The following is a 24694-nucleotide window of genomic DNA, read 5'->3' as shown; positions in this document are numbered from 1 at the left end:
CCGACAAGATTGTCCACATCCTGGATGGCAAAGCACACGACGCATTCAACCTGCTTATCTGCAAGAACCACGACTCGGTGGGCGCGATCATCAAAGAGTGCCGCAATACGCAGCAGTTCAACAAGCTACCAAATACAGTTTTGACATCTTCGTGCGAAGAACAGCCACAGGTGCACCTCCTCTGTGTGGACGAGAAAATGTTCTACGAGAAAGCTCGTAGATTCCTGAGGCAACAAAAGCAGACAAACAGAAATCAGAGGAGCCATCAATTTTATTTTCTAGAAACGTCAATTATTTGATGTCTTAGTTGCTCAGGTGTTTTTTTCTTTTTATCAGCCGGAAAATAAACCCTTAGCGTATTCCATCGCTCTCATCATGTAGCGGACGTCTTTTGGGAAATGACGTTGAGCGCATTGCTGCAATGATACAAAAAGAAAAAAGAAAAGGCAGCAAACTTCAGCGTTTCTTTCGGCTGTGAACTCATTCAATACTACATCGGTATTTTCTCATTTTAAAGAGACTCATCGCGTTTTGGTTGCATGTTTTTTCCTCAAGTAATTGCGCTTACAAACTACATGTCAAGACTCCAGCTGTTACACGGTTGTTATTTTCGGCGTGCGATCAAAGAGTAATGTAATAATTTGTAGTAGTAATATGAAAAAAGCTATTCGAAATAATATTGAAATTATATCCAGTTCTGATAGTAGATAAAAATTAGCGTTTAGAGAAATAACTTGTGACCTTACCTCGTGTTGTGATGCGCTCAATTTGTTTTTTATAGGGTATAACGTTGGGTGTTGCCGAACTAAAAATACAGAATGCTTCCAGGTGAGCAAGATGTTGAATCGAAGCTTTGTAAGCAAGGATGCTGCGAGCTACAACATTTCGTCTTAACAAATCCCTAAATACTTTTCCTTCTGCTCATGAAGTTTCTTCCAAAGTATCATACAGGGACAGAAGATGGTACCAGAGGCGATAGATTAAGTGGGAGGTAAACAATTTGCCGTGCAAGATGGCCGGGCTGTACTATCACGCAAAACTTCAACGAGAAAGGTTCCTCTCCTACATTTATTTTAGCATGTTTATAAAGCGAACATGCAACATCAATATTTGGCAATATGATTTAATGTGCGAGGCGTTTCTATTTAAATTATAAATGGCACCGTTTTACGGTCGATGTTGCCCGTCCCCCTGGTAGCCTTGCTTGCAGAAACGGTTTCGTTTGGCTGTTTCTATTTAAACTTTGCCTAGTTAGTTCGTTGGGTAAGAGATATCTGGTTAGCTAGTTCAGTGTGTTAGTTATTAGTTGATTAGCTTGTGGGTTAAGTATATTTGCTTAGTCATTATAGTAAGTAGGTTATTAGTACATAATCTTGTTGTTTCAGTTACATACCTTAATCTTTTTGTTTCGTTAGTTATTTGGTCACTTAATTTAGTTGATCTGTTACTTGGCCCTAATAATGTAATTAGTTGATTGGTTGAGTTGGTTTTGTTACTATAGTTTGTTACGTTGTTGAGTTTAGCTAGTTAATGCAGTTGTTAGATTAGTAAGTTAGGTTAGTTATTATACTCATAATTAGTTTAGTTATTACATACTTGTTTAGTTAGTTAATAAGTTGGCTAGCCTTTCTAGTTTAGTAATCAGTTCTTTAGCTTTGTTAATGTGAAACGCAGATTTTTTTCCCCTGCAGTTACATAACACTGCGACGTGAACTTGCTCTTTTGGTTTCTGACGATGGAGTGGTCCCAGTGTATAATGTGAATAATACATTAAGCTGCTGTTGCGAACGCAGTTCAACCTGCACATGAAACAAGGGGTTGTAGTTGTTTCTAAATTAAACACGTTTATGTTTCTGAACACTGTGCAGAGAGAGCGCGGCGATTAGCACGTTCTGTCGACAATATTCGCACGCCGAGACAGGCAGTCAATCCTGTCGCAATAGCGAGCGTACGCGCAGAATGACGCCCGTTCTCGTTATGCTCCAGTCCATCTTCTGCCTTCGCCAGTGCCGCGGTGTGTCCACTGCGGGCGCTGTATGAAGCTCTCCCATAGCGTTGCGCTTACGTTTCGTGACCAGATGAACAGTATTGGAGGGCCCTGGCCTTCCGCAGTGGCCCTTAGTTCAAAACCGTTCGTGTCCGTATGATTTAAAGACAGGTAGGTTTCTGGTAAGGAGCATTCACGTAGTCTTGTAAAATAAAGGATAGCAGACCAAATGCTCGCTCTCACCTAATATTTTCAGGTTCAGTTCTTTTCTCGCCCTAGCTGACAAGGGCATCAGCAAATTGTGGCACGCCGACGGCGCTTATGTTTTGCACGGCGACGGTAGCAAGGGACTGCAACTACATTGCCAGCGTCGCCTTATCAACGTTGTCTCCAAAAGGCGTTGCCAATTTTGTATAGTGGACCAGCACATTTTAATAGTTGAGTGTCAATTGTATTCGCTGTCACGCTTCGACAGTGGCCCGAGCATGTGGCGCTATACCACTCTTGAATAAAACTGCGCAAAGTACTTCAAGCATAGGCCCTTATACTCTCAGACGATGGTTGTGAATGCCTAAGGATGGCCACTATATTTAGTTGGGACATAATGACAAGAGAGACCAATAGTTCAGCTGTACCTGCCAGACATGTACTAGATCCGGTCTGGTGTGATACAGCAGCTGCATTAGTCATAGGACGTCAGTGCTGATTTTGGCCCCATCGTGTAGGAATGCGTCACCGGCTGGAGCAGAGCACGCAAAATGTTGAACGAAGGAAAAACACTGGGTGTCGACAGTAGAGAAAGATCAACTTCGTTTGTTTTACCAAGTGCGAGCACCAGCGCCAAACTCGGGCTCACAAAGCTCTGCCGAAGCCGTTGTAAGTGCAGTGCGCATTGCGCGACATGTATTCGTGGCAACGTTAGACTGAGCAATAATCCGCTCGGTGCCTATTGACGTAACATACGCAAACATCACTTACGCGAACCATTCCGAGTATTTGGTCCCATTGAAAATTGTACTTCACTGATAATTCCTGAAAGCAGCAAAACAAAAAAGAAACATGAGAGACCTTAAATATTGTTCACAATCTGGCAAAAAGACTGAGAAACGCAGGACGTGTTCAATGCCAACTAATAAATGACGTATGGAAGTGAATGGAAGTAACAGCCTTTGCCGAGGCTGTTGCTAAGTCAAGCCGGAGTTTGTATGAACTAAGCATAACACCTATGTTTCCACGGAGTAACGTCTTCAAAATCAGTTCCGTTCCACGGGAGAAGAGAATTCCGGGATACTTGAGGTGGTGGTACTAGTTGCTTGCTGTAAAATAGGTTTGTGTGCACACTTAGCGATTTGTATACGCGTTTCAAATGATGTATTGTACTTGATTATGTTTTGTTGTGATTTGTTCTTCATAGCATCGTCTTTTCGTTTTGCTCATGAAAAGCCACTCTCACCATTCCAAAAGGCCTGCCTGGTGTGGAGTATGTAAAAATACATAGATCGAATGAAAGAAGAACACATATGCATATATAAACAAAAAATAATGAATGAAAGATAGCGAGATTGACCGGACTGATCCCTGTTTGTACTGGGGAAATACAGAAGTGAGACAAAAATATTGAGCAGAAAGAAATAAAAAAAGGTTAATGGCCCGTGCCCACACGTAATTTCAGCCGTTCGCCATTCATTCACCACTTTCAGCCGTTCACGCTTTGTGCAATGGCCAGAAATCTACCTGGGAATATGAAGTGCGAGAGGCATATATATATACATACATACATACATATATATATATATATATATATATATATATATATATATATATATATCTATATATATATATATATATATATATATATATATATATATATAGGCAAGAGTAAGCAACATAACAGCAGCCAGACACGAAAAGTCAGACACGAAGGAACGGTGATGATGACGATGCTGATGATGAAGCTTCAATTAATGCCACAAACCCAGCATGGAGGATAGGCTACGAATCGGTTGGCAATATGATTAAATAAATAAAATTGGTTAACAAATAAATAACAAAAAGGAAAGTAAATATATAATCCAAGATGAAAAATAAACTGTGAATATATAAGATAAAGTATTGATCGATACTATAGTAAGCCTTGCGTTGATAGGAACACTAAAAAGAAAGAGAGTAATAAAAAATGGATATACTTAAACTTGAATAAGTTAAAATATGAATAATAGTAAGATTTAAGCTGTGGATTTGTGCTTTTATTTTTTGAATTTTCCAAACTGAAGTAGAAGTAAATCAATTGTTGAAACTAAGAACTATTAACAAGGCATTCTTTTTGTGCCACATAGAAAATTCTAAATGGCTAGGCAAACGTTTCTGTGGCTATATCCCAATACTGTTGCTCCAAGGAAGAGTATAACAGTACTGCTCAAAGGCGATCTTAAATTTTGAAGTGGAATTTCTAAACAGAGTTTTTGATGAGTAGAAAACCGCCGACAAGATAATAAAAAAATATCTATAGATTCCGGTTCATTGCAGAGGTGGCATAGAGGGGATACCGCCAGACCACATCTGTGCAAGTAAATATTAAGTGTTGGAATACGGCAACGCAGCCTAGTATGTGAAACTTCGAATTGCCGGTTAGGACACCATTGCCGTTTCCAAGAATGAAAATCTGTAGACTTTGCTAATTACAGGAATGTTTTGTCTTCGCTCAAAGAAAATTGCCTATATCTGGCTGCAGTCATGTGCTAAGGAATGGTTCTGCAGCTCGCACGGGATCTTTGCCTTCCGCGTCGTCTTGCTTGCCGTTTGTTCTGGGCACGCTACGTTGACCGTTTGCTGGCTCAAAACACCGTATGGCATTATTCTCCCTCCCAATAAAGCATCGACTAGATGCTCAATCAAAGTTGCACACGCCTAAAATACGGCTTTAGGTGGACGACATGTACAATGTGTTCGTGTTGTAATCGGCGCTTTTAGGCGATGGCACTTCTCGGTCTGGAATTACTTCATAGTTCACGTTGCTTAAACGCCTTAGTACTTGGTATGGCACGACGTACTTCCTTATGAATTTCTCGCTGAGGCCTCGTCGTCTAATGGAGGTCTGAACCCAAACTTCCCAAACTTGGTCAGCAGGTTCATAGTTAACATCTTGATGGAGGAGGTCATACCTTATTGCATCTGCACACTGCTGCTGCCTTTTGTGCATTGCCATTTGTTGGGCGTGTTGGTAAATTGAAAGCATATTTAGCGCCAGCAAACAAGCACGGAAGGGAGACGGAAGGGAGCGCATTGTGTTGTCGTCTCCCTTCCGTCCTTGTTTGCTGGCGCTAAATATGCTTTGCCTTTTGTGCACACGGGCCAGATTGCGTGCTTCCTCAGCACGCACAATGTACTCCTCGACGTCAGGAGCTAACTGGTCCAGCTGATCGATGTCTTCATACGGAATCATGGCATCTAACATAGTTTGAAGATCTCGACGATAAACAAGGCGAAATGGCGTGAATCGTGTAGTTTCCTGCTTGGCAGTGTTGTACGCAAACGTTACGTACGGCAGGATATCGTTCCACGTATTGTGTTACACATCCACGTACAGTCGCGGACAGAATAAAATGGACCATGGGATCTCCGAAAACGTTAAATACCCGAGCAGCCTGTAGCAATAACCAGTAAAACTGCCCACGACAACGTTGTTAGCATATTCTAGTCGAGGTCCAAAATGGAAATACCAGATTGCGTTGTGAGATGTTCAGCTTTTTCTTAGATTTCATGGTCCATAATATTCTGTCCGCGACTGTACATACAGATAATGTCTGCCAGCGTTTTATTTAGCCTTTCTGTCAAGCCGAAATTCTGACGGTGGTATGCATTGGACTTCCGATGAGTGGTGTAACTCAGCCTAAAATTAAACGAGAAAAAAGGGGGTTAACTGAGGGGCCAAATTTTTATTAATCATATCATAACATGTTTGCTGGCTTCTTATGATAAGGTTGAACATATCGTCCAGAAGCTTCGGCGTATATACCGTCCCTTGGTCAATAATGATGAATGACGATGCGCCATGCCGAAGCATAATGTGATGCATAAAAAGCTGGGAAACATCAGATGCTGTCCCGCATGGTAGTGCCTCCATCTCACCAAACCGCGTGAAGTAATCAGTTGAGACCATGATGCACTTGTTTCAGGAAGAAGACAAGGGAAATGGGCCAAGAAGGTCAATTTCAACTTGATCGAACGGCGTACAGGGTGGGTCCATAGACTGTAGAAGGCCTGCAGGCTTCAAGTGCGGTGACTTGCGGTGCTGGCATTCTAGACATCCTTTCATGTAGTGTTTGACGCAAGCAGCCAGTCTAGGCCAGTAGCACAGTTGTCGCACCCTGTCCAGAGTCCTTGAGAAGCCCAAGTCTCCAGATGTCGGCTCGTCGTGGCACGCTAAATTTAGCGAACGGCTTGAGGCGCTGCAAGAAGATGGGATTTTTCACCGGTACCTGTGTTTGTTTTGTATAAAGTGTGCCCTCGGAGGCGAACTGGTGACATAGGCGTGTATTGGACGTGATGCCGCCTTCTAAGGGATCGATGATGGGCCTTAACTCAGTGTCTGATCGCTGTTTAGCGAGCAGATCCTGCTCATTGAGAGCTCCCAGGAAGGCACTGTCGTCTTCCTCGTCTGGATGCCTACATTCAACAGGTGCTCGCGATAGCGTGTCATAATCTTCATGTTTTCTGCCTGACTTGCATACGAGAGTAATGGTAAATTCCTGGAGTCGCAGACTCCAACGTGCCACTTGTCCGGAAGGATCTCGGAGGTTGGCCATCCAGCACAAAGAGTAATGTTCGGTCACAACTTGATATGGCCGCCCGTATAGATACGGCCTAAACTAGCCCAAATGACCGCGAGGCACTTCTTCTCTGAGGTGGAATAATAGGACTCGGCGCGTGAGACTGCGGCTCACGTAGGCTATAACTCATTCAGTCCCGTCGTCTTGCCTTTGCGCCAGAACAGCTCCAAGACCGATATTGCTGGCGTCAGCGCGTACTTCTCTGTCAGCGACGTGGTCGAAATGACCGTGCAAGGGAGGTGAAGACCATCGACGTTGTAGCTCCACAAAGACGCTCTGTTGTTCATCAGTCCAGAGGAATGGTGTGCCGTGACGCGTAAGGCGAAATAGCGGCTCTGCAATCTTGGAAAAATTTGCAATGAAGCGTCTATAATACGCCAACAGACCGAAGAATCGCCGGTCACTTTTCTTGTTGGTTGGATTTGGACCGCACTTGAACTGCTACTCAATCGCCTAAAGTTAAAGGGTCCGCCCTAGAACAGGAAATGACACAGATTAGAAACATGTTAGAACAGATTACCCGAGAGAATGCAATGCTTAAAGATGAGATCAAGCAGCTTAGGGCAGAAAACGCGAAGCTTCAGCAAGAAAAGAATGGCAACGCACCCTCCGCCAGTACGACGTCGACGCGGAGTCGGGCTCCAACGCCCGTTCCCACGCAAGCGAACGGAGAAGCACCACCACACAAAAGGAGGGCGCAAGAAACGGCTGAAGAAAAGAGCGTCTTTGCAATCAGCGAGGTTATGGGAACGTTTAAAGGAATGTTCGATGGTTTACAGCAACAAATCACAAACATGTATGTAGAGATTAAACAACGATTCGATGGATTAGAGAATAGAGTAGCGGCACTAGAAAGCACACCAAAGGATATTAGGCCAGCAGGCGCAGGGCCGGTTAAAAGCAAGCCGTATAGCAGGCCGAATGCGGTAGAAAATAGCAAGGCCACCGGGGAAGAACAGATAAATCAACATGGCGTCGCGTAACCAATACGCGATTTGGCAATGGAACTGCCGCGGGTATCGTCGCAAGCGAGGAAACCTGCAGCAGTTCATAACAAGTAAGGAGGCGCCAGATGTCATCGCCCTGCAGGAAACCGGGGGGATCGCAAAATTATCGGGGTATAAATCATATAGTGGTTCCGGCGAGAAGGCAACCGTCACGACGCTCATACACAGAAACCTCTCGGCTGTCGAGCACGATACCGGTGTGCGCGGCATAGACCACGTCCTGATTGAAATAATACCCTCCCGTAAAGAAGAAGGAAGTCTATTTATTCTGAACATATATAGTCCACCTCGGCACAAGCCCAAATTCGGCCCACTCTTCCGCAAAGTGTTGAGCGTAGCGCACAAGCAGGCACTAGTCGTGGTCGGCGATTTTAACGCGCCACACGCGGCTTGGGGATACAGCATAGAGAACATTAAGGGCCGAAGCCTGTGGGCAGACGCTCAGCACGAAGGCCTAACGCTCATAACTGACCCTCAGGCACCAACCAGAATAGGAAACAGCGTAACCAACGACACGACACCAGATCTCACATTTACGAAAAATGTATCAATTTCTCAATGGACAAACATGCAGGAAAGCTTAGGTAGTGACCACTACATCGTCGTCACAACGGTACAAGCAGGCCCAAGGAAAAAGAGGGGGAGAGAACTGAAGCTAGTAGAATGGGACTCTTTCCGCAAAATCCGACAAGATGATGCGGAAGACACTATAACGGACATAGAGAAATGGGCAGAGAAACTGCAAGAAAACATTAAACGAGCTGCCAAAACTGTTCCAGAGGAGGCAGGTATAGAGGAGATGGATAGCAGATTATTGCACATGTGGGAAGCGAAAGGTAGCATGCTGAAAAGATGGAAAAAGCAAAAACATAATCGGAAATTAAGGAAGAGAATTGTGGAACTAAACATGGAAATCGAGATATATGCAAATAGGTTAACCCAACAGAAGTGGGAAGCCACGTGCGACTTGATGGAAAGGCAGATAGGAATGTCCAAGACCTGGAACATTCTCCGATGCCTCTTGAACCCCGGAAGTACAAAAACCATACAAAGACACAATCTACAGAAGGTTATACACAGCTACAACGGCACAGAAGAAGAGCTCTTCCGAGAGCTCCAAAAGATGTACGTTGGAGATGCGGATAGAGAAGTACTTCCGGATTACCTAGGTAACGAGAATCCAGATCTTGATACCCCTATTACGGAGGCAGAAGTCAGATATGAACTGTCCAGGCTCAACTCGAAATCTGCACCAGGACCTGATGGGATAAGTAACAAAACACTTAGAAACCTCGACGATGTATCCATCCGAGCTCTCACGGACTACATGAATAACTGCTGGGAGCAAGGCAGCATTCCAAGTCAATGGAAATCAGCCCAAATTATTTTTATACCAAAGACTGGAAAGAAACCACAACTGACGAACTTAAGGCCCATATCCCTGACATCCTGCGTCGGTAAACTCATGGAACATGTGGTTCTCACACGTCTCACGAGATACATGGATGATGGAGGACTTTACCCACATACCATGGTTGGATTTCGACCAAAGTTATCGACGCAGGATATTATGCTCAAACTAAAACATCAGATCATAGATGCGGGTGAGAAAAGTCTAGACACTGAGGCCATACAAGGTCTCGATCTAACTAAGGCCTTTGACACCGTCACGCACAAGGCCATACTACAAAATCTCCAAAAACTGGATGTAGGACGTAAAACATACGCGTACATCAAAGACTTCTTGACAGATCGTACCGCAAAGATTTCAATTGGAGAATCCAAATCGAACGAACTCAAGCTAGGTAATAGGGGTACCCCGCAGGGTTCAGTCCTATCTCCCTTTCTATTCAACGTGGCAATGATTGGTCTTCCTGCGAGACTCGAAAAGATAGAAGGACTCGGACACAGCCTCTACGCGGGCGACATCACCCTTTGGGTGGCGGGTGGAAGCGATTGGCATGTGGAAGAGATCCTTCAAACCGCAGTAAACACGGTAGAAGACTACATCAAAGACAAGGGACTGAGATGCTCCTCGCAAAAATCAGAACTTCTGCTCTATAGGCCCACATGCCGGGGTCGAAAAAGCATTAAGGAAAGGCCGGGCGTTGTGGTCACAGTAGAAGGCACCACAATACCGATAGTGGAGAGCCTGAGAATACTGGGACTCCGCATATCCGAAAACGGCCATAACGGAGAAACCATTAGACTACTTGACAATAGTGTTCAACAAACAATCAGACTAATAAAGCGGATATCCAACAGGCACTATGACATGAAAGAGCACAATCTCATCCGATTAATAGAAACAATCGTAATCATTCGTATTGTATATGTGGTTCCTTACCTCAAGCTCTACGCTGCGGAGAAAGCCAAGATAAACTGCATTGTTAGAAGGGCCTATAAGCAAGCCTTGGGACGTCCGGCAAATACGTCAAACGAGAAATTCTTGGCGCTCGGCGTGCACAATACATTAGACGAACTTATTGAGGCACAGAGAGTAGCGCAGTATGAAAGGCTTACGCAGAGTTTGACGGGGAGACACATCTTAGATGACATCGGAATAACCTGCGAAGCACAGCACGGAGTGCGGAGAGACATCCCAAGGAAAATAAGGGAACATCTATCAATACCCCCACTCCCCAGAAACATGCACCCGGAGTTTCACCAAGATCGAAGAAACGCACGAGCGAGAGCTCTCCACAAAAGATTCCGTGATGCCAGGGACGTGGTCTATGTGGACGCGGTGGAGTACGCAAATGGACAGAGTATGTCGATAGTTGCTACGAGTCTAGAGGGTGACTGCAGAGTTAGTGGGACGGTGAAAACATGGAAGGCAGAGGTGGCGGAGGAAGCTGCCTTAGCACTGGCAATAGCCTCCACGGAAGCCAACATCATAGTAAGCGACTGCAAGGCAGCAGTCAAGAACTATGCAAAAAGGAAGAATCTCGCCGCAAGCACTCAGAATTTTAAACAACTTTCGTGAAGATCGCGACATTCACATTATATGGGCACCCGCACACTCCTCCCTTCCCCGGAACGAAATAGCGCACAACCTGGCTCGAGAACTGACAGGCCGAGCAGGTGACACGCAACAAATACTGGGAACGGAGAGAGACCGGATGACCAGCTTTAACGAGATCACCAAACACTATAAATTGGGAAGGGCCCATTTCCCCCCGGCACACTCCTCGTTAAATAGACGGCAAGCGACGGCATGGCGCCTCTTACAAACAGATACATATCCGAACCCGGTGGCCTACCACCGCTACTACCCGGACCTTTACACGGATAGATGTAGATTCTGTGAAGAAAGGGCGGATCTACAACACATGGTATGGGCTTGTCCTCGTACACCCATACAGAATAAAATAATTAAAACAAGAGAGCAGTGGGAGACCGCGTTGCTCAGCTGTGCACCGGAAGACCAACGCAAGGCGATCCAGCAGGCCGAAGATGCCGCCAGGGCCCAAGGGCTCGAGGCCGTCATTTAGGTAGAGGCCTAGGTCTCAAATCTGCTGTGCACAAGTAAAGTTTATTCCTCCTCCTCCTTGAACGGCGCTCACGACGTGACCTACGAACTTCAGTTCTTCGTAGGTGAAATGGCATTCCTCAGGCTTGAGTGGGAGGTCAGCCGATGAAATGGCTTCGAATTCATTCTGAATGCGACAAAGGTGCTTGTAAAAAGTTTCTGAAAAAAAAACAATGACATCATCTAGATGGAAGAGGCGCCTTTTCCATTTAAGGTCAGCTAGAACAGTATCCATCTTTTGCTGGAATGTGGCTGGAGCGGTTCAGAGGTCGAAAGGAAGCACTCTAAACTCACGAACGCCGTCCGCCGTTGCAAAAGCAGTTTTCTCGCGGTCCCGCTAATCTATTTCATTCCGCCAATAGCCGCTCTTGAGATCGACATAGAAATGCATCCCGCTCCTCAAAATGTCCAGATAATCTTCAACACGAGGGAACGAGTTCATGTATTTCTTTGTGACGTTGTTGAGCTTCCAGTAGTCAACACAAAACCGAAGGGTGGCATCTTTCTTTTTAAGAAGAACGACAATGGCGATGACCAGGGACTGCATGAAGGCTGTATTACGCCGTCTTGAAGCATTTCCTTCCCCTACGTTTGAATCGCATGGCGTTTGGTTCGGGATAAGGCTGTTGCCGTATAGGGCGTGCATTGTCATATATGATACTGTGTTTCGTAATCGAAGTATGACGTATCTTCGATGACAATCCGAAGCAAGTATGGAACTCGAGCAACAGCTCGCGCAGGGGTTGTTTGTTCTCTTCAAGAAGCGTCGGATTGATGCCGACGTTGCATGGAGGTGCTTCATGAGTGCCGATTCCTCGGAAACAAAACACTCAGTGACATCGGCTATCGGGTCAGCGCAGGAGATGACAGTACCGAGGAAAACGTGCGGTGTTTGTAGCTGAAACTCGTGACAAGAACCTCACAGTGGCAGTCATGGAGGTCGATGAGGTTCTTGCTATGCAAACACCTTGAGAAAGCAGGACAGAGCGATTGCCTTCTGCGACTATTTCACTGTGTAATATTCTGTCACATGCCATTTGAAGCACAACATTTGCACGCAGTGGTAAAGTGACAGCGTTGTCGATGAGATGGAGCTGCTCGATGGTGGATGGTGTCGTTCGTTTCTGCGGCGCTGTTTGCCGAGAAAGTTACGAGGCGTCGTCGAATGTCGATGATAGCTCCGTGCTTTCTGAGAAAGTCCTTGCCGATTAATAGGTCTCGGGAATACTAAGGCACAATGTTCAAGGTAGCAACAAACTTAAAGACGCGAATCTGTTGCCAATGCCGAGTGGGTTGGCGAAGTGCCCGCCAGCTCTACGAACTGACGTTCGATTTACAGGTGTCGTCGCTTTCTTCAGATGGGCGGCCAGTTTTCCCCTGATTATTGAGTAATCCGCTCCAGTGCTTACTAAAATAGTCACTTCGTGACCGTCGGCCATTGCAAGAATGTCCAAGGAAATTATTCTTCCGAAATCAGCAGGTACTGCCGTCGTTGATGCATCCTTGGTTCGCGTACGCGTCAATGGGGGTCCTTGAGCATGTCCAGACTGGGCGGCCTCAGCCCCGAAGGTCGCTGTCATCAGTTTTCCCGGCGCGGGCTGCTCGACCGACCCTACACTACACTTCTCGAATACGTATGGCCAGTCGGAGAAAACTGCCGCGGTGATGAGGACTGTAACTGGTGTCGAGCCGATAAGGATCCGCGCCGCTGGCCAACGTATAGTCCAATTTCAAGAGGACGCTGGCCGAACCTGGGTCGCGGAGTTCGCTGAAAATCGCTATATCGGTAGACATGCCTAGCTTCGCCTCAGTGAAAGCGAAGTGGACGGCGGTCCGGTGCCCACAATACGCCTGACTCCCTTGGGATCTGTCGAGGGTCGTTGTAATACGAGGTCGCTTGGACCGACTGTAGCATGGCCGGGGACGCGGTGCGAAGCGGAGGGGAAGGTGGGGCAGATTTTCTCAACGCTTGCAAATAAGATCTTCGGGGAATCTCAGTTCTGAGTGGTTGAGTTTCTGCGTTGAAGGGTGGTTCTCGTAGGGCATGCTGGACTTTCTCACGTACAACTCTGGACAAAGAGCCGATCGTCGGCCATGATGGTAGCGAGAGCATCTGGAGTTCTTCGCTGATAACGGAACAGATGAGCTCTCGAATGAAATCGACGTCGGCCCCGAGAACTCCGAAGAAGACCGTAGGTGAGGCAGTGTTCACTTGGAGTTCGTATGATGGTGGCCGCTGCCAAAGAGCCCGTTTATTGGTTACGGGCACGGAAAAAGATCCGGAGAGAGTCTTAGGCGGGCGTCTGTACAAGACCACCGAACGGCTGCTCTTTCACTCCGCGTATGAGGTAGCGCACCTAGCTCTCTTACGACATGCTGGGGTCTGCTCGTCGAGAGAGACAGGTCATGTCCAAGAGGCGGACATAGCTTGCAATAAATATTGAAATGCATAATCGACTAATTAAAAAAATTTAGCTAGTAAGTTTTTAACAAATTAGCTTATGGCCCATATTGCAATTTACCAACTGTAAGCGTGGAGTTCGCAAGGTGGATCCGCCTGGAACTGACTCTCAGGATGACACCAGTTTCGAGATAATTGGTGAAATTTGCGGTGAAATGCTTTGACGTTCCGGTTAATTTTATAAGCCAATGTATAAGACGAGGTTTTCTTAAAAAAGTAACTGAAACGCCAGTGCATTTCTCCGTAGGGATAGGGAATTACCATCTCGAAACTGGTGTCATCCTGTAAATTCATTCTAAGTGGATGCGCCTTGCAAAGACCACGGCTAGAATTTATTTCCAATATGGGCCATAAGGTGAGTAGTTAAAGAATCGTTGAATTTTTGTTAATTAGTGGATTATACATTTCAATTTTTGTGCAACTAATGTCCGCCTCTTCGAGTAGACCAGTTGGTGAACTCGAATTGTGCTTTCCGCCACAGGCAATGGTTAAAATGCTTTTGATGTATTCGCTGAAGCACCCTGTATATAGACCGGCCACCGGCGCGGTCCGTCTCACTGACCACGAGACTTCTTGAATAATCTGCGTCGAAGGTTCGTCCATCGGAGCGCACGAAATAACTCACCAAAATCGCCGCACCGCCTGCCAGTGGGTCAGTGCCCTCAGCGCCTTCGCAAAAGGAGGGGCATTATGGGAACACTAGTATTTATTTATTTTATTTATTTTATTTGCAATACTGCCAGTCTCTGTTGAGACCAAAGCAGGTGGGCACAATTTTACAGAAAGAAACAAACAGGTCATGTTACATGGTACATTAAAAAAAAAGGAAAAACGCTTCCTTAACTACTGCAGAAATCACCATTAATACAATACTTTTGGTTGGTATAACAATATGGCCATAACAATATAACAATGTAGTTAGTATAGCAATATAACAATATTGTATTACTGAAATGTATATAAAAATAGCGAATGAATGACACTTGTAAGATCAGAGAACTTATACAGGTAACAGATAACCGCGCAGAAGCGGCGAGTTTGGGGTTTGAAATGCATAAATTCCACGCACAGAGATAAGTATTACAGATATGTGGGTTAAGATTAAGATATGTGGGTGTGTTAAGTGGCGTCCTCTCTGTTTGATGTCTCCAGTAGGTTGATGAACGATGAAAGTGACGGAGAGGAAACTATGTCTGAGTGGAGGAGATTCCATTCTCTGATCGCACGTGGGAAAAGTGAAAACTTGAACGTGTCATTGCGAATACTGTAGTGGTTTAGTGTAAATGGGTGATTTTTTTTTGCGACAGGCGTGATGTAGACAAAGTAACGTACTTAGTTCGGTCTATCTTATAACTGTCGTGCATTAGTTGGTAGATGAATTTTAAGCGGGCGTGTCTGGCCCTAACAGATAGTGTTTTAAGACCTGCATCAGCTAAGAGGTTTGTAGGGGAGTCATAGGGACTGTATTTGTTAAAAATGAACCTCACAGCTTTTCTTTGCACCTTTTCTAGTTTTGATGTGTTAGTTGATGTGTGTGGAAACCAGATGATGTTAGCGTATTCTAAGACGGGGCGAACAAAAGTTGTATAGGCTAGTAGTCTGGTGTGTTTCGGTGCAAGGCGTAAACATCGTCTAAGGAAAAAAAGCTTGCGTAATGCGACTGAGGTAATATTATCAATATGTAAGTTCCAAGAAAGGCTAGAAGAGAATGTCAAACCTAGGTATTTGTGGTTATTTACTTTATTCAGGCAAGTGCCACCGAGGGCGTAAGAAAATTCTGAAGGCTTCTTTTTTGTTGTAAAGGACATGCATACAGATTTAGTGGTGTTAATTGACATTTGCCACTATTTACACCAATTGCACACCAAATCGAGTGCTCTGTTTAATAATAAGTGGTCTGCGTAACTGACAATTTCTTTATAAATAATACAATCGTCCGCGAAGAGCTTAATGTCACATTCAATGTTAGCAGCAATGTCGTTAATAACGATCAAAAATAGCAATGGGCCCAGTACTGACCCTTCGGGAACACCGGAGGCGACAGCTACAGTCCTGGAAGGGGTGTTATCTACAATAACATATTGTGTTCGATGTGATAAGAAGTTTTTTATCCATGCAGTAATCTGACCACCTCCGATTGCAGCCTTCAGTTTTGCAACTAATTTTACATGGCTTACACAATCAAACGCTTTACTGAAGTCGAAGAGGATCATGTCTGTCTGGCTTCGGTTGTTTAGGCTGAGTGCAAGGTCATGGACCACTTCGGTAAGTTGTGTGACCATTGAGAGGCCACTTCTAAAGCCGTGTTGTTGACGTATTAATATATGTTCTTGCTCGAGAAATCTAGTGATGTGTTTGAAGATATGTTCCAATATTTTACAAGATGTGCTGATAAGTGAGATTGGCCTGTAGTTGGAAGGTTCGTTGCTGTCGCCGGATTTATGTATTGGAATCACCTTCGCTTTTTTCCAGTCATCTGGTAGTTGTGCGGACTCGAGCGATTTCCGGTATATAATGGCAAGGTATTGGCAACACCATTCTGCATACGTTTTTAAAAATTCGTTCGGGATATCATCTGGCCCGTTAGCTTTCTTGATGTCGATGTTAAGCAACAGATTAAGAATACCGGCATTCGTAATGCTTAATGAATCGATGGTTTTAGGTGGGCAGGGTAGGGAGGGAAGTAAGCCATTGTCTGAAGTGAAAACCGAGAAGAACAATTTGTTGAATGTATTTGCTCGAGCTGTTTTCTCTTCTAGAGACCGTTCGGGTGACACACCTAGACACGGGCGAAAGTATTTCCAAAACCTGTGTGGATTGTTGGTAATGAAGTCGGGGAATGTTGTGCTGAAATAGTGATGTTTTGCATTTTTTAACTTTCCTTTGAAGTCAGCGAGAGCGGAGGTCAGATTGTCTTTCAGAGATTGACTCGGCCCTTTTCTTTTAATAGTATGTCTAAGTCTTTTTACTTTAGGCCTCGCTTGAAGGACCTCACGCGATATCCATGGGTTTTTCTTTTGTGGTTTGCAACGTTTCATCGGGATGAAGTTTGTTGTGCAGTGTGGACGACTGACCTAAATTGATGCCACAAAGTGTTGACGTCACAACACGTTTCTGAAGCTGCTTGGACAAAAGCATCAAACTCGTGTGCCAGGTGAGTGACAATACAGTCATGAGCTGCTCTGCGAAAATCAAGTACAGCACGCTCCAGGTTTAGCTTCTTTATGTTGCCTTCAAGCGAGAGCTTACATTTAGGTATGTCGTGGTCCGATATACCACCGACTATTGTCATCTCAATTGCGTGAAGTGCGAAATGGTTACTTATGAGTATGAGGTCAAGTATGCTATTCGTAGAGCCTTGTGAGCGAGTTGGCTGGTCGACTACCTGGTTGAGGTTGAAGTTTAGCATTAAATCGGTAAGTGCTGCGGATGTGGCTGAAGTGTAGTGCATGGTACTCCAGTTCAGATCAGGTAACTTGAAGTCCCCCATGAGGATCACTCTACTAGTACGAACATGGAATTGCATATACTCCTGCAAAGCAAGCACGCCTTCGGATCCACTAGTAGGGCTTCCATAGACGCAACCAGTAAATATACCGGTATCATTGTACAATATTTTACAAAACACAGCCACCGCGTTGGAGACTTCGGGGAGTGGAACGAATGGAATATCATTCTTAAGAAGTAGGGCCACGCCACCACCACGAGACAGCCTATCTTTACGGATAACAGAGTAACCTGGTGGAGATATCTCGTGATTGAAGATATCTGGGGATAGCCAGGTTTCAGTGATGGCCACTATATCCGGATTGTGTTCAAGTAACAGTCCTTCCAGGAGTTCTACCTTGTTTACTATGCTTCTCGCATTTATGTTAAGCACTGTTAGGGTCTCAAGTTTCTTTGTTAGGGTCTTAAATTTGTTTGACTTCGGGTGGATGGACGATTTCTTTCTATGTTTTTTTGTAGTGACACCCTTTCATTTTTTTCGTGATCCCAAACGAATACGCGATCATTAATGTAGAGCTTATCATAGGATAAAGAGACCTTTTCCTGTTTTTCCCGAAAAGTATGATGAGTATGATGAGCAGCACATGAGCCAGATATGAAAGACGACGACGAGGAACGCGTGAGCAGCGGTACGAGCGCGTCTCTGTGACTGCGTGGCATCTTGTATCATCTCGGGCCACGGCGCCGGAATTTTCGCTTCCCAAGTTATATAACACTTTAGCATGAAAAGATACAGGCAATATGAAATGGTGCCGGTGGCTAGCAAGCGGCGCAGCTCAATAAATTAAAACAAAAAAGCGCAAATTTAGGAACTTTATCGCATACTTGACATATATCTCAATGATATAAATCTTCGACCGGTTGATTAAGCACGCGCTTTACATCAGACTATGCCCAGAAGTTTTGGAAATAGCTAGAAGATTTGTGAATCTACGAAATATAAGCCTTGTAAAATTGAAAGGAGTACTGTCAAAAAATGCTTGTCCTGTTTTTGGAACTTTATTGAGGAGCCCTCTATCCAGTAAATAAACCCTTCACCGAGTGCTTCAGCAAGAAATAATTTCGTTACCTTTTAATAAGACCATTAAATAACGCGTGTCAAGACTAGCGGGATTTCAGACGTGGGTAACATTACCCATCAAGTCACTGAAACCTGTTGTGGCTGTGTCGTGTTACCAGATACCGCGGACGCGTACACTCACACTGTGGTCGTGGTCCGTAAAGCTGATTCCATTCAACGCTCGATGGAGTGAGCGGTAAGAGAGAGTCCCCGTGCGTTTCTAATAGAATAGACCAATCGGAGGGGACAGTTTGGCAGCCTTTGGTGACATGCTCATTGTATGCCTTTCAAGCCCCACACCTCCCCAGCTGCACTTTCGGTACCGTGAGAAGTAACTTTGTTCACGTCCGAGGCCGGCCGTGTGCTTGACGATTGTTTGGACAGGCCTTAGAAAAGGCACTGTAATTGTTCATTTGTGGCGCTCTCCAGGAATTACGGCTTCGTACCGTACGTCACCATACCGCACCCTAACTGCAGAGCCAACCGCTGCCCCCCCTTCCTCCCCCCCCAAAAAAGAAGCGGGACACCAAATTTTTGTGTCAGTATTCCTTTAGCAATGCTTGTGCATGGATACCGGTTAATGGTATTGTACATGGCTTAGCATAACATAAACAAAAGTAAGCTTTTTAGCAGTTTAATGAGAAATATGAACTCATTACATTTATGGAGCTGAAAGCTGAAACACAACGCAGGTAACTGATACCCCTGCGACCATTTTTGTGCGCCATTTGACAGTTGCGCTTCCAAAAATGGGTCACACAATATGACCGATTACAACATGTATGCATATTTCTACTCTGCTTTGCCTTACAAAATAAATATTGAACAATTGAGCGCACTATATTGAAACTTCCCGGCCATGGCGGCCGCATTTCGATGGAGGCGAAATGCGAAAACACCCGTGTACTTAGATTTAGGTGCACGTTAAAGGTCCCCAGGTGGTCGGAATTTCCGGAGTCCTCCACTACGGCATGTCTCATAATCAGAAAGTTGTTTTGGCGCGTAAAATCCCATAATTTATGTTGAAACTTCTAAAGTCATAACACATATAAAAAAACGTTAGATTAAAGTCACTTGACTAATCATTTTTGAAACATGAAAAGGCTTTATCAAATTTAAGTTGTGCGCGACACTGCAGCAAGTGCATCAAATTAGTTCACAGCTTGTCTGCTACTGCTGCTTTCGAATACTAAGCTCAACACGTTTATCACACGAGGCACGTTACCTGTGCACAACTCATCAATTTCATATGCAGCCACCATATCCTGCGAAAGTGTACATTTCAGAAAATCCAGCATAACATCTTTCCAAATAATTAACCATGACCAACAGCACAAGTAAGCAAGTAGGAAGGAACTCTGTCTCAGAAAAAAAAATTGTACAAACAGTAGCAAGTACTTAAACAATTCAGCTTGACAACTACATTGTGATTTAGTGTAGCTACCATATTTACGCAGTTCTGACGTGCCCTCAAGTGGATATGTGACACGCACCATCTTTGTCGGTCCAACGTAAAAGAGGGAGCCCGAATAGGTTATGCAAAATTTTATATGATGAAAAATGTTGCATGCCTTTATTATTTGCAATAAGAAAAAGCAACCTGCAGAATTTACTTGTCGCAGTCAGTCGGATTTTTACCTGTCTTTGGACATGGCGTCCTCCGTACAATATGCTTTATTTGATATATCACATTTCATGAGCAACTCCATGAGTATTCTCAACAAAGTGTTGGCCCACGCCTACATTATTCACCTTGAATCTTGACACATGTTAGTAAGGGAGCGCTTCAAGGGATATCGTGCAACAAGCTCAGTATTAAAACGCATCTTGTTTTGAACTAACTTTCGAATAATAGCGGTCCATTATCCCACCAAGCTATGCGAGAGCATGTTCAGTGGACATCTTGCTATGACAATTGCAAGGAAGCTTGCTCTAATGGTAAACTGCCGACTTGAATGTAGTTGCAGTTTATTGCTGAATGCAATGCACACGCAGCTTTTGGACCCAATTTTTTTTTATGTGCATGGTACACCTGGGTAACTCCGGTATAACAACGCGGGGAAGTGTCTGAAAAATGTTTTTTTTTTTACATTTAAGCGTTTAATTTTGTCTGACTGCAGGCACAAAAAATTTACATTCATTGGTCATGCATGCAGGTGGGCATGATTTGGCATTGTTTTTAGCATATGACTGTTCCAGAGAATCTGCATGGCGTCTGAAAAAAAAAACATTGTTGAGCTTTGACGCGCGCCTTTGTGTGCTTTCAGTTCCAAAAAATTCACATTCTTTGAATGCCGATATTTTGTACGTCTTTCGTCGGTCTTCCATATGAGAAACCCAAAAGCACGCGAACATGCAGGCTATTCCCGAAAGCTGCGACGAGACGTGGAACGGAACTTGCCTGTCGATGTCCAGCGTCAATCCTCGGTTCTACACCAGCCACAGCGTCAGCAGGACTTCTTTTTACCATTAAAGAAAGTTAATGCCATTGTGGAAAGTATAATTTTTAGTGGCAATAATGATCAACAAATTGAAAGAGCTGTCTGATTTAGAACCACACAAGTGTAGTGGAAATCAAAAATCAAGTATGGGGCTAACAGATAGAGTAGCACACTGTGGCATAAAGGTGATAAAGAGTAATACCGTGCCTCAGAAGGGCTGGTCAACATTACCATAGGAGGACTTACCTGCGTCAAAGGCGACGTTCTCATTCTCGGCAGGTTAGCTTTAATGGGTAAACCAAGGACGTGAAGATTGCCTTTGACGAAACTAAGTCCTCCTATGGAAACGTTGGCCAGCCTATCTGAGACACTTTATCCCTGTTTATAAGCTCCGTACCAAGATTAGTGAGCGTGTTAAGGTAAGTAGCGTCCGACATTTTCAGTAACCGTTTTAATTCTGATGAAAAGCAAACCTTCTTTTCTTGCTGCCTGCGTGCCGAATAACAAAATTATTCTTAGTTTGGGAGAAAATGTTTATGTTGACGAGCTAAAATATGCAAGCGCCCTGTGAGTTAGCGCATTTTTTGTCCATTTTGCCGATTCCGCGATTTGGTTAGATACCAAAGAGGAGCATTGTGGGTACTGCTCGCAGAATATTTAGCGCGAACGGACAGGTGAATAGCATTAAATTGCATTCCTTGTGGTGTCACGGAAAGGGACCTGCTACAACGAGTACGTACAGACGAGGTACGTCGCAGCGGCGGGACGGTTTATACAGTCATCTTTCGCATTTTGCATTTCTAAAACCGAACAAATATAGCAAGATCTTTCCAGACTGCTTCTGTGAAGCCAATAGACTACTTCCGTGAAATTTTTATGAAAGTTGAACATTGCCTTTATTAGGAGCATTTCATTAGAACACTCATTTACTAACAGTTCAGTTCAGTTTATTGTCCTTAAAGACCCCCCGGAGGGGGTATTACACAAGGGGTGGGTTTAACATAAGTTCCAGATTTGGTACACTTCATAAGGAATATTCAAAGTGATCAATCACACGCTGTAGGAATGAAGACAGGCAAGTGATGCTAACAATGTCAGCAGGAAGGCCGTTCCAGTCTTTAGCTGCTCGAGGAATGAACGAGGCGGAAAAATGAGTGGTTCGGGCACGTGGCCGTGCGACTTGCTGCGGATGACTGGTGGGGTGAGAGATGCGTGCCGCAGGAACGATGTATGGCGCATGATAAAGGCTACCGAAAAAGAACTTGTGATAGAGCTCAAGACTAGCAATGCGTCGGCGATTAGATAGTAATGTTAGTCCGGATTGTGTTTTAAGTGCGGAAATACTGACATCATATGAATATTGTGAGTGAATGAACCTAGTAGCGCGGTTCTGAACAGATTCAAGTGAGGTGATAAGATATGTTTGGTGCGGGCTCCAGATGGCAGATGCATATTCAAGTTTTGCCCGAACAAGGGACTTGTAGGCAAGCAGTTTTACGTTTTGAGGTGCCTGGCGGAGATTACGTTTTAAAAAACCTAGTGTTTTATTAGCAGATGATATGATGGTAGAAATATGTTTATGCCAGGACAGATCATTGCACACAGTGACACCTAGGTATTTACAGGACTCTGCTAGTTCGAGAGGCATGCTTCTAATTTGGTAGAAAAATACCAGGGGATTACTGCTACGGCCAACGTGGCGAAACTTGAGTTGAGTGCCTCTCGTGCACTTTTAGTGTTGTTGAGGGCACAGATATTTGCCTCTCATTGTGACTACCTTCAAGACAAAAGGTAGGCGAAATTGCAAAACAGTCCTCTTCATAGATCCGGACACAAATAAAGCTGGCAATATTGTGCAATGTTCTGTATTTGGTTTCTTTTTAGAGCTCTGCTCTTAGGTGCCCATTCCTACGTTGAATGTGGGCGTTCCTCGGCGTAACCAAGCGAACGAGCGCAGCGAAAGACGAAAGAGCGAACGCGGAGCGCAGCGGCGGATGAAAGGCGGCCATAGCGAGGAGAGCGAGAGGAGCAAAGCGGAGAAGGACCGCATTTCGAAAGCCTCAGGAAAGCCTCAGTGCCGTACAAGACGTGTTCTGCAGCAACGATGGCTACGAGATGGCGCCAGAGTAGCGCATGTTGTCAGTTCGCCAATGACGCCAGCGATAAGACATGTGGCGAGAGACTCCACCGACCCCATATATGGCGACAAAGCACTGCATGAGCGGAGGTTTGTCTGCGGCGGCTGCGCGTCCATCGCGCCTACACGTTACAGACGCGCCGCCTCTCGCGATATACCGATTAGCGATGTAGTCACGCCAGGCTTCTGTACATTTTCGAAGTACCGCACGATACAGATCGTCCGCTCCAGCCTATATATGGCGAAATGAAAACAGGTATACAAATGCGCTCAAATTTCCCATTAGGGAGTGTTGCAAACGTTGGTGAATTTTTTACAGCGAAGCTGTTAAGGGCCAGTTCCCCTAGGGTAGTGTTCGCGTGTAGATACAAAATCTCGATGATAGTGCAATGCCGGGCCGACCCGCAGCAGAGGTGCAGCAGGCGTTACGTACTGCCCACTGTGGGCCGATCCTGAAAGTTGTGCAATGTCGAGCCGACCCGCGGCGCAGGTGAAGCAGGCGTTCAGCATTTCTTATACGCGGCCAATCACGAAGATATTACAATGCCGGGCCTGAACCGCGGTGGAGGTGAAGCAGGCGTTAAGCACACCCCATACGTAGGCTGATCCCGAAAGTAGGGCAATGTCGGGCCGTCCTGCTGTGGAGGTGATGCAGGCGTCGAGCATTCGCCATACGTGGGCCGATCCGAAGGATAGTGCAATACTGAGCTGACACGCGGCGGGGTCAAGCAGTGACACCGAGTACACTGAGCTGTACTCCGTGTCGGGTGAAGAATCATCCGATGATAGCTCCATCGCTGTCCGCAGAAAGAGGGCCAAACGGAGGACTGTTCACGTGAATACATCAACGCAAGCGAGCACAGCGACTCTGAAGTCAAGGCTTGAAAGCTGGCATCACGCCATCGTGTTCGTACCCAGAGAACCCTCAAGCAACCTCCGGTTGCTGAACAGGCTAGAACTATCCGTTCTCTAGGAAGGGGTCATGCCGAATGAAATAAGGACATTCGCACAAATACACGCAAATTTGTCCTCGCAATCGATGTTTCCAACGGGAGTGCGCTAGAAAACCTCAAGAAAATCTCGGAGCTAGGACGCATCAAAGTGCGTTCGTATATCCCGATGGACCATGCATCCACAACAGGTGTAATTTATGGCATTGATGTCACCATTCCCAACGCGGACTTGACTATCCTCGTCAACTCAGCGAGTGAGGGTGTTGTCATCACGCCTGTGAGCCCCCTTGGAACTTCGCGCTGCGTCAAACTGATTTTAAAAGGCGATTGCATACCATCTCACGTCAAACTCGGTCAATTCCGGCACCTTGTTCGACACTTCGTACTAAAGTCACTTCAATGCCACGCTTGGACCTGTCAAGGGGGTCTGTCCAAACTCGTTACTGTGTCCCCGGTGTGCTGACCCTCACGCGGAGGACACTTGCCGAGCTACAGTCCTCAAGTGCGGAAACTGTGATGGCTGCCATGCTGCCTAGTCTAGAGACTGCCCTCGCATCACAAAAGACGTCGCTGTTCTCAAGCTAATGGTTCTGGACAAATCCACACACATGGAGGCTGCTGAAACGATCCGGCGTCGACGTCACCGAACCTCCTCAAGAACCGCAAAGACACGAAAGGAGAGGGGCCCTTCCATTGTAGCACTCATGCCAAAAAGGTGCTTAGCAGCACAAGAAAGTCGGCTGAAAGGAGTCTTTCTCAGGAAGAATGGCCTGCGCTTCC

The 24694-nt window shown here is 45.3% G+C and overlaps 1 protein-coding gene across 1 annotated transcript in view; it reads right to left on the bottom strand.

Annotated features, from left to right (window-relative positions):
• Nucleotides 1-332: 332 nt before the first annotated feature.
• LOC135918255 (uncharacterized) overlaps nucleotides 333-24694 on the bottom strand; it is a 61017-nt gene continuing 36655 nt past the window's right edge. Inside the window, exons 5-6 of the mRNA XM_065451923.2 lie at nucleotides 2966-3019; nucleotides 333-416 (exon numbers count right to left, since the gene is read on the bottom strand). Of these exons, the coding sequence (XP_065307995.2) occupies nucleotides 333-416; nucleotides 2966-3019 (138 nt within the window). The remainder of the gene's footprint in view (nucleotides 417-2965; nucleotides 3020-24694) is intronic.

Source organism: Dermacentor albipictus, chromosome 2 (assembly GCF_038994185.2).
Source record: "Dermacentor albipictus isolate Rhodes 1998 colony chromosome 2, USDA_Dalb.pri_finalv2, whole genome shotgun sequence".
NCBI classification, from domain to species: Eukaryota; Metazoa; Arthropoda; class Arachnida; order Ixodida; family Ixodidae; genus Dermacentor; species Dermacentor albipictus.
The sequence above is the reverse complement of the archived record's forward strand: the minus strand, read 5'-3'. Positions and strand labels throughout refer to the sequence as shown.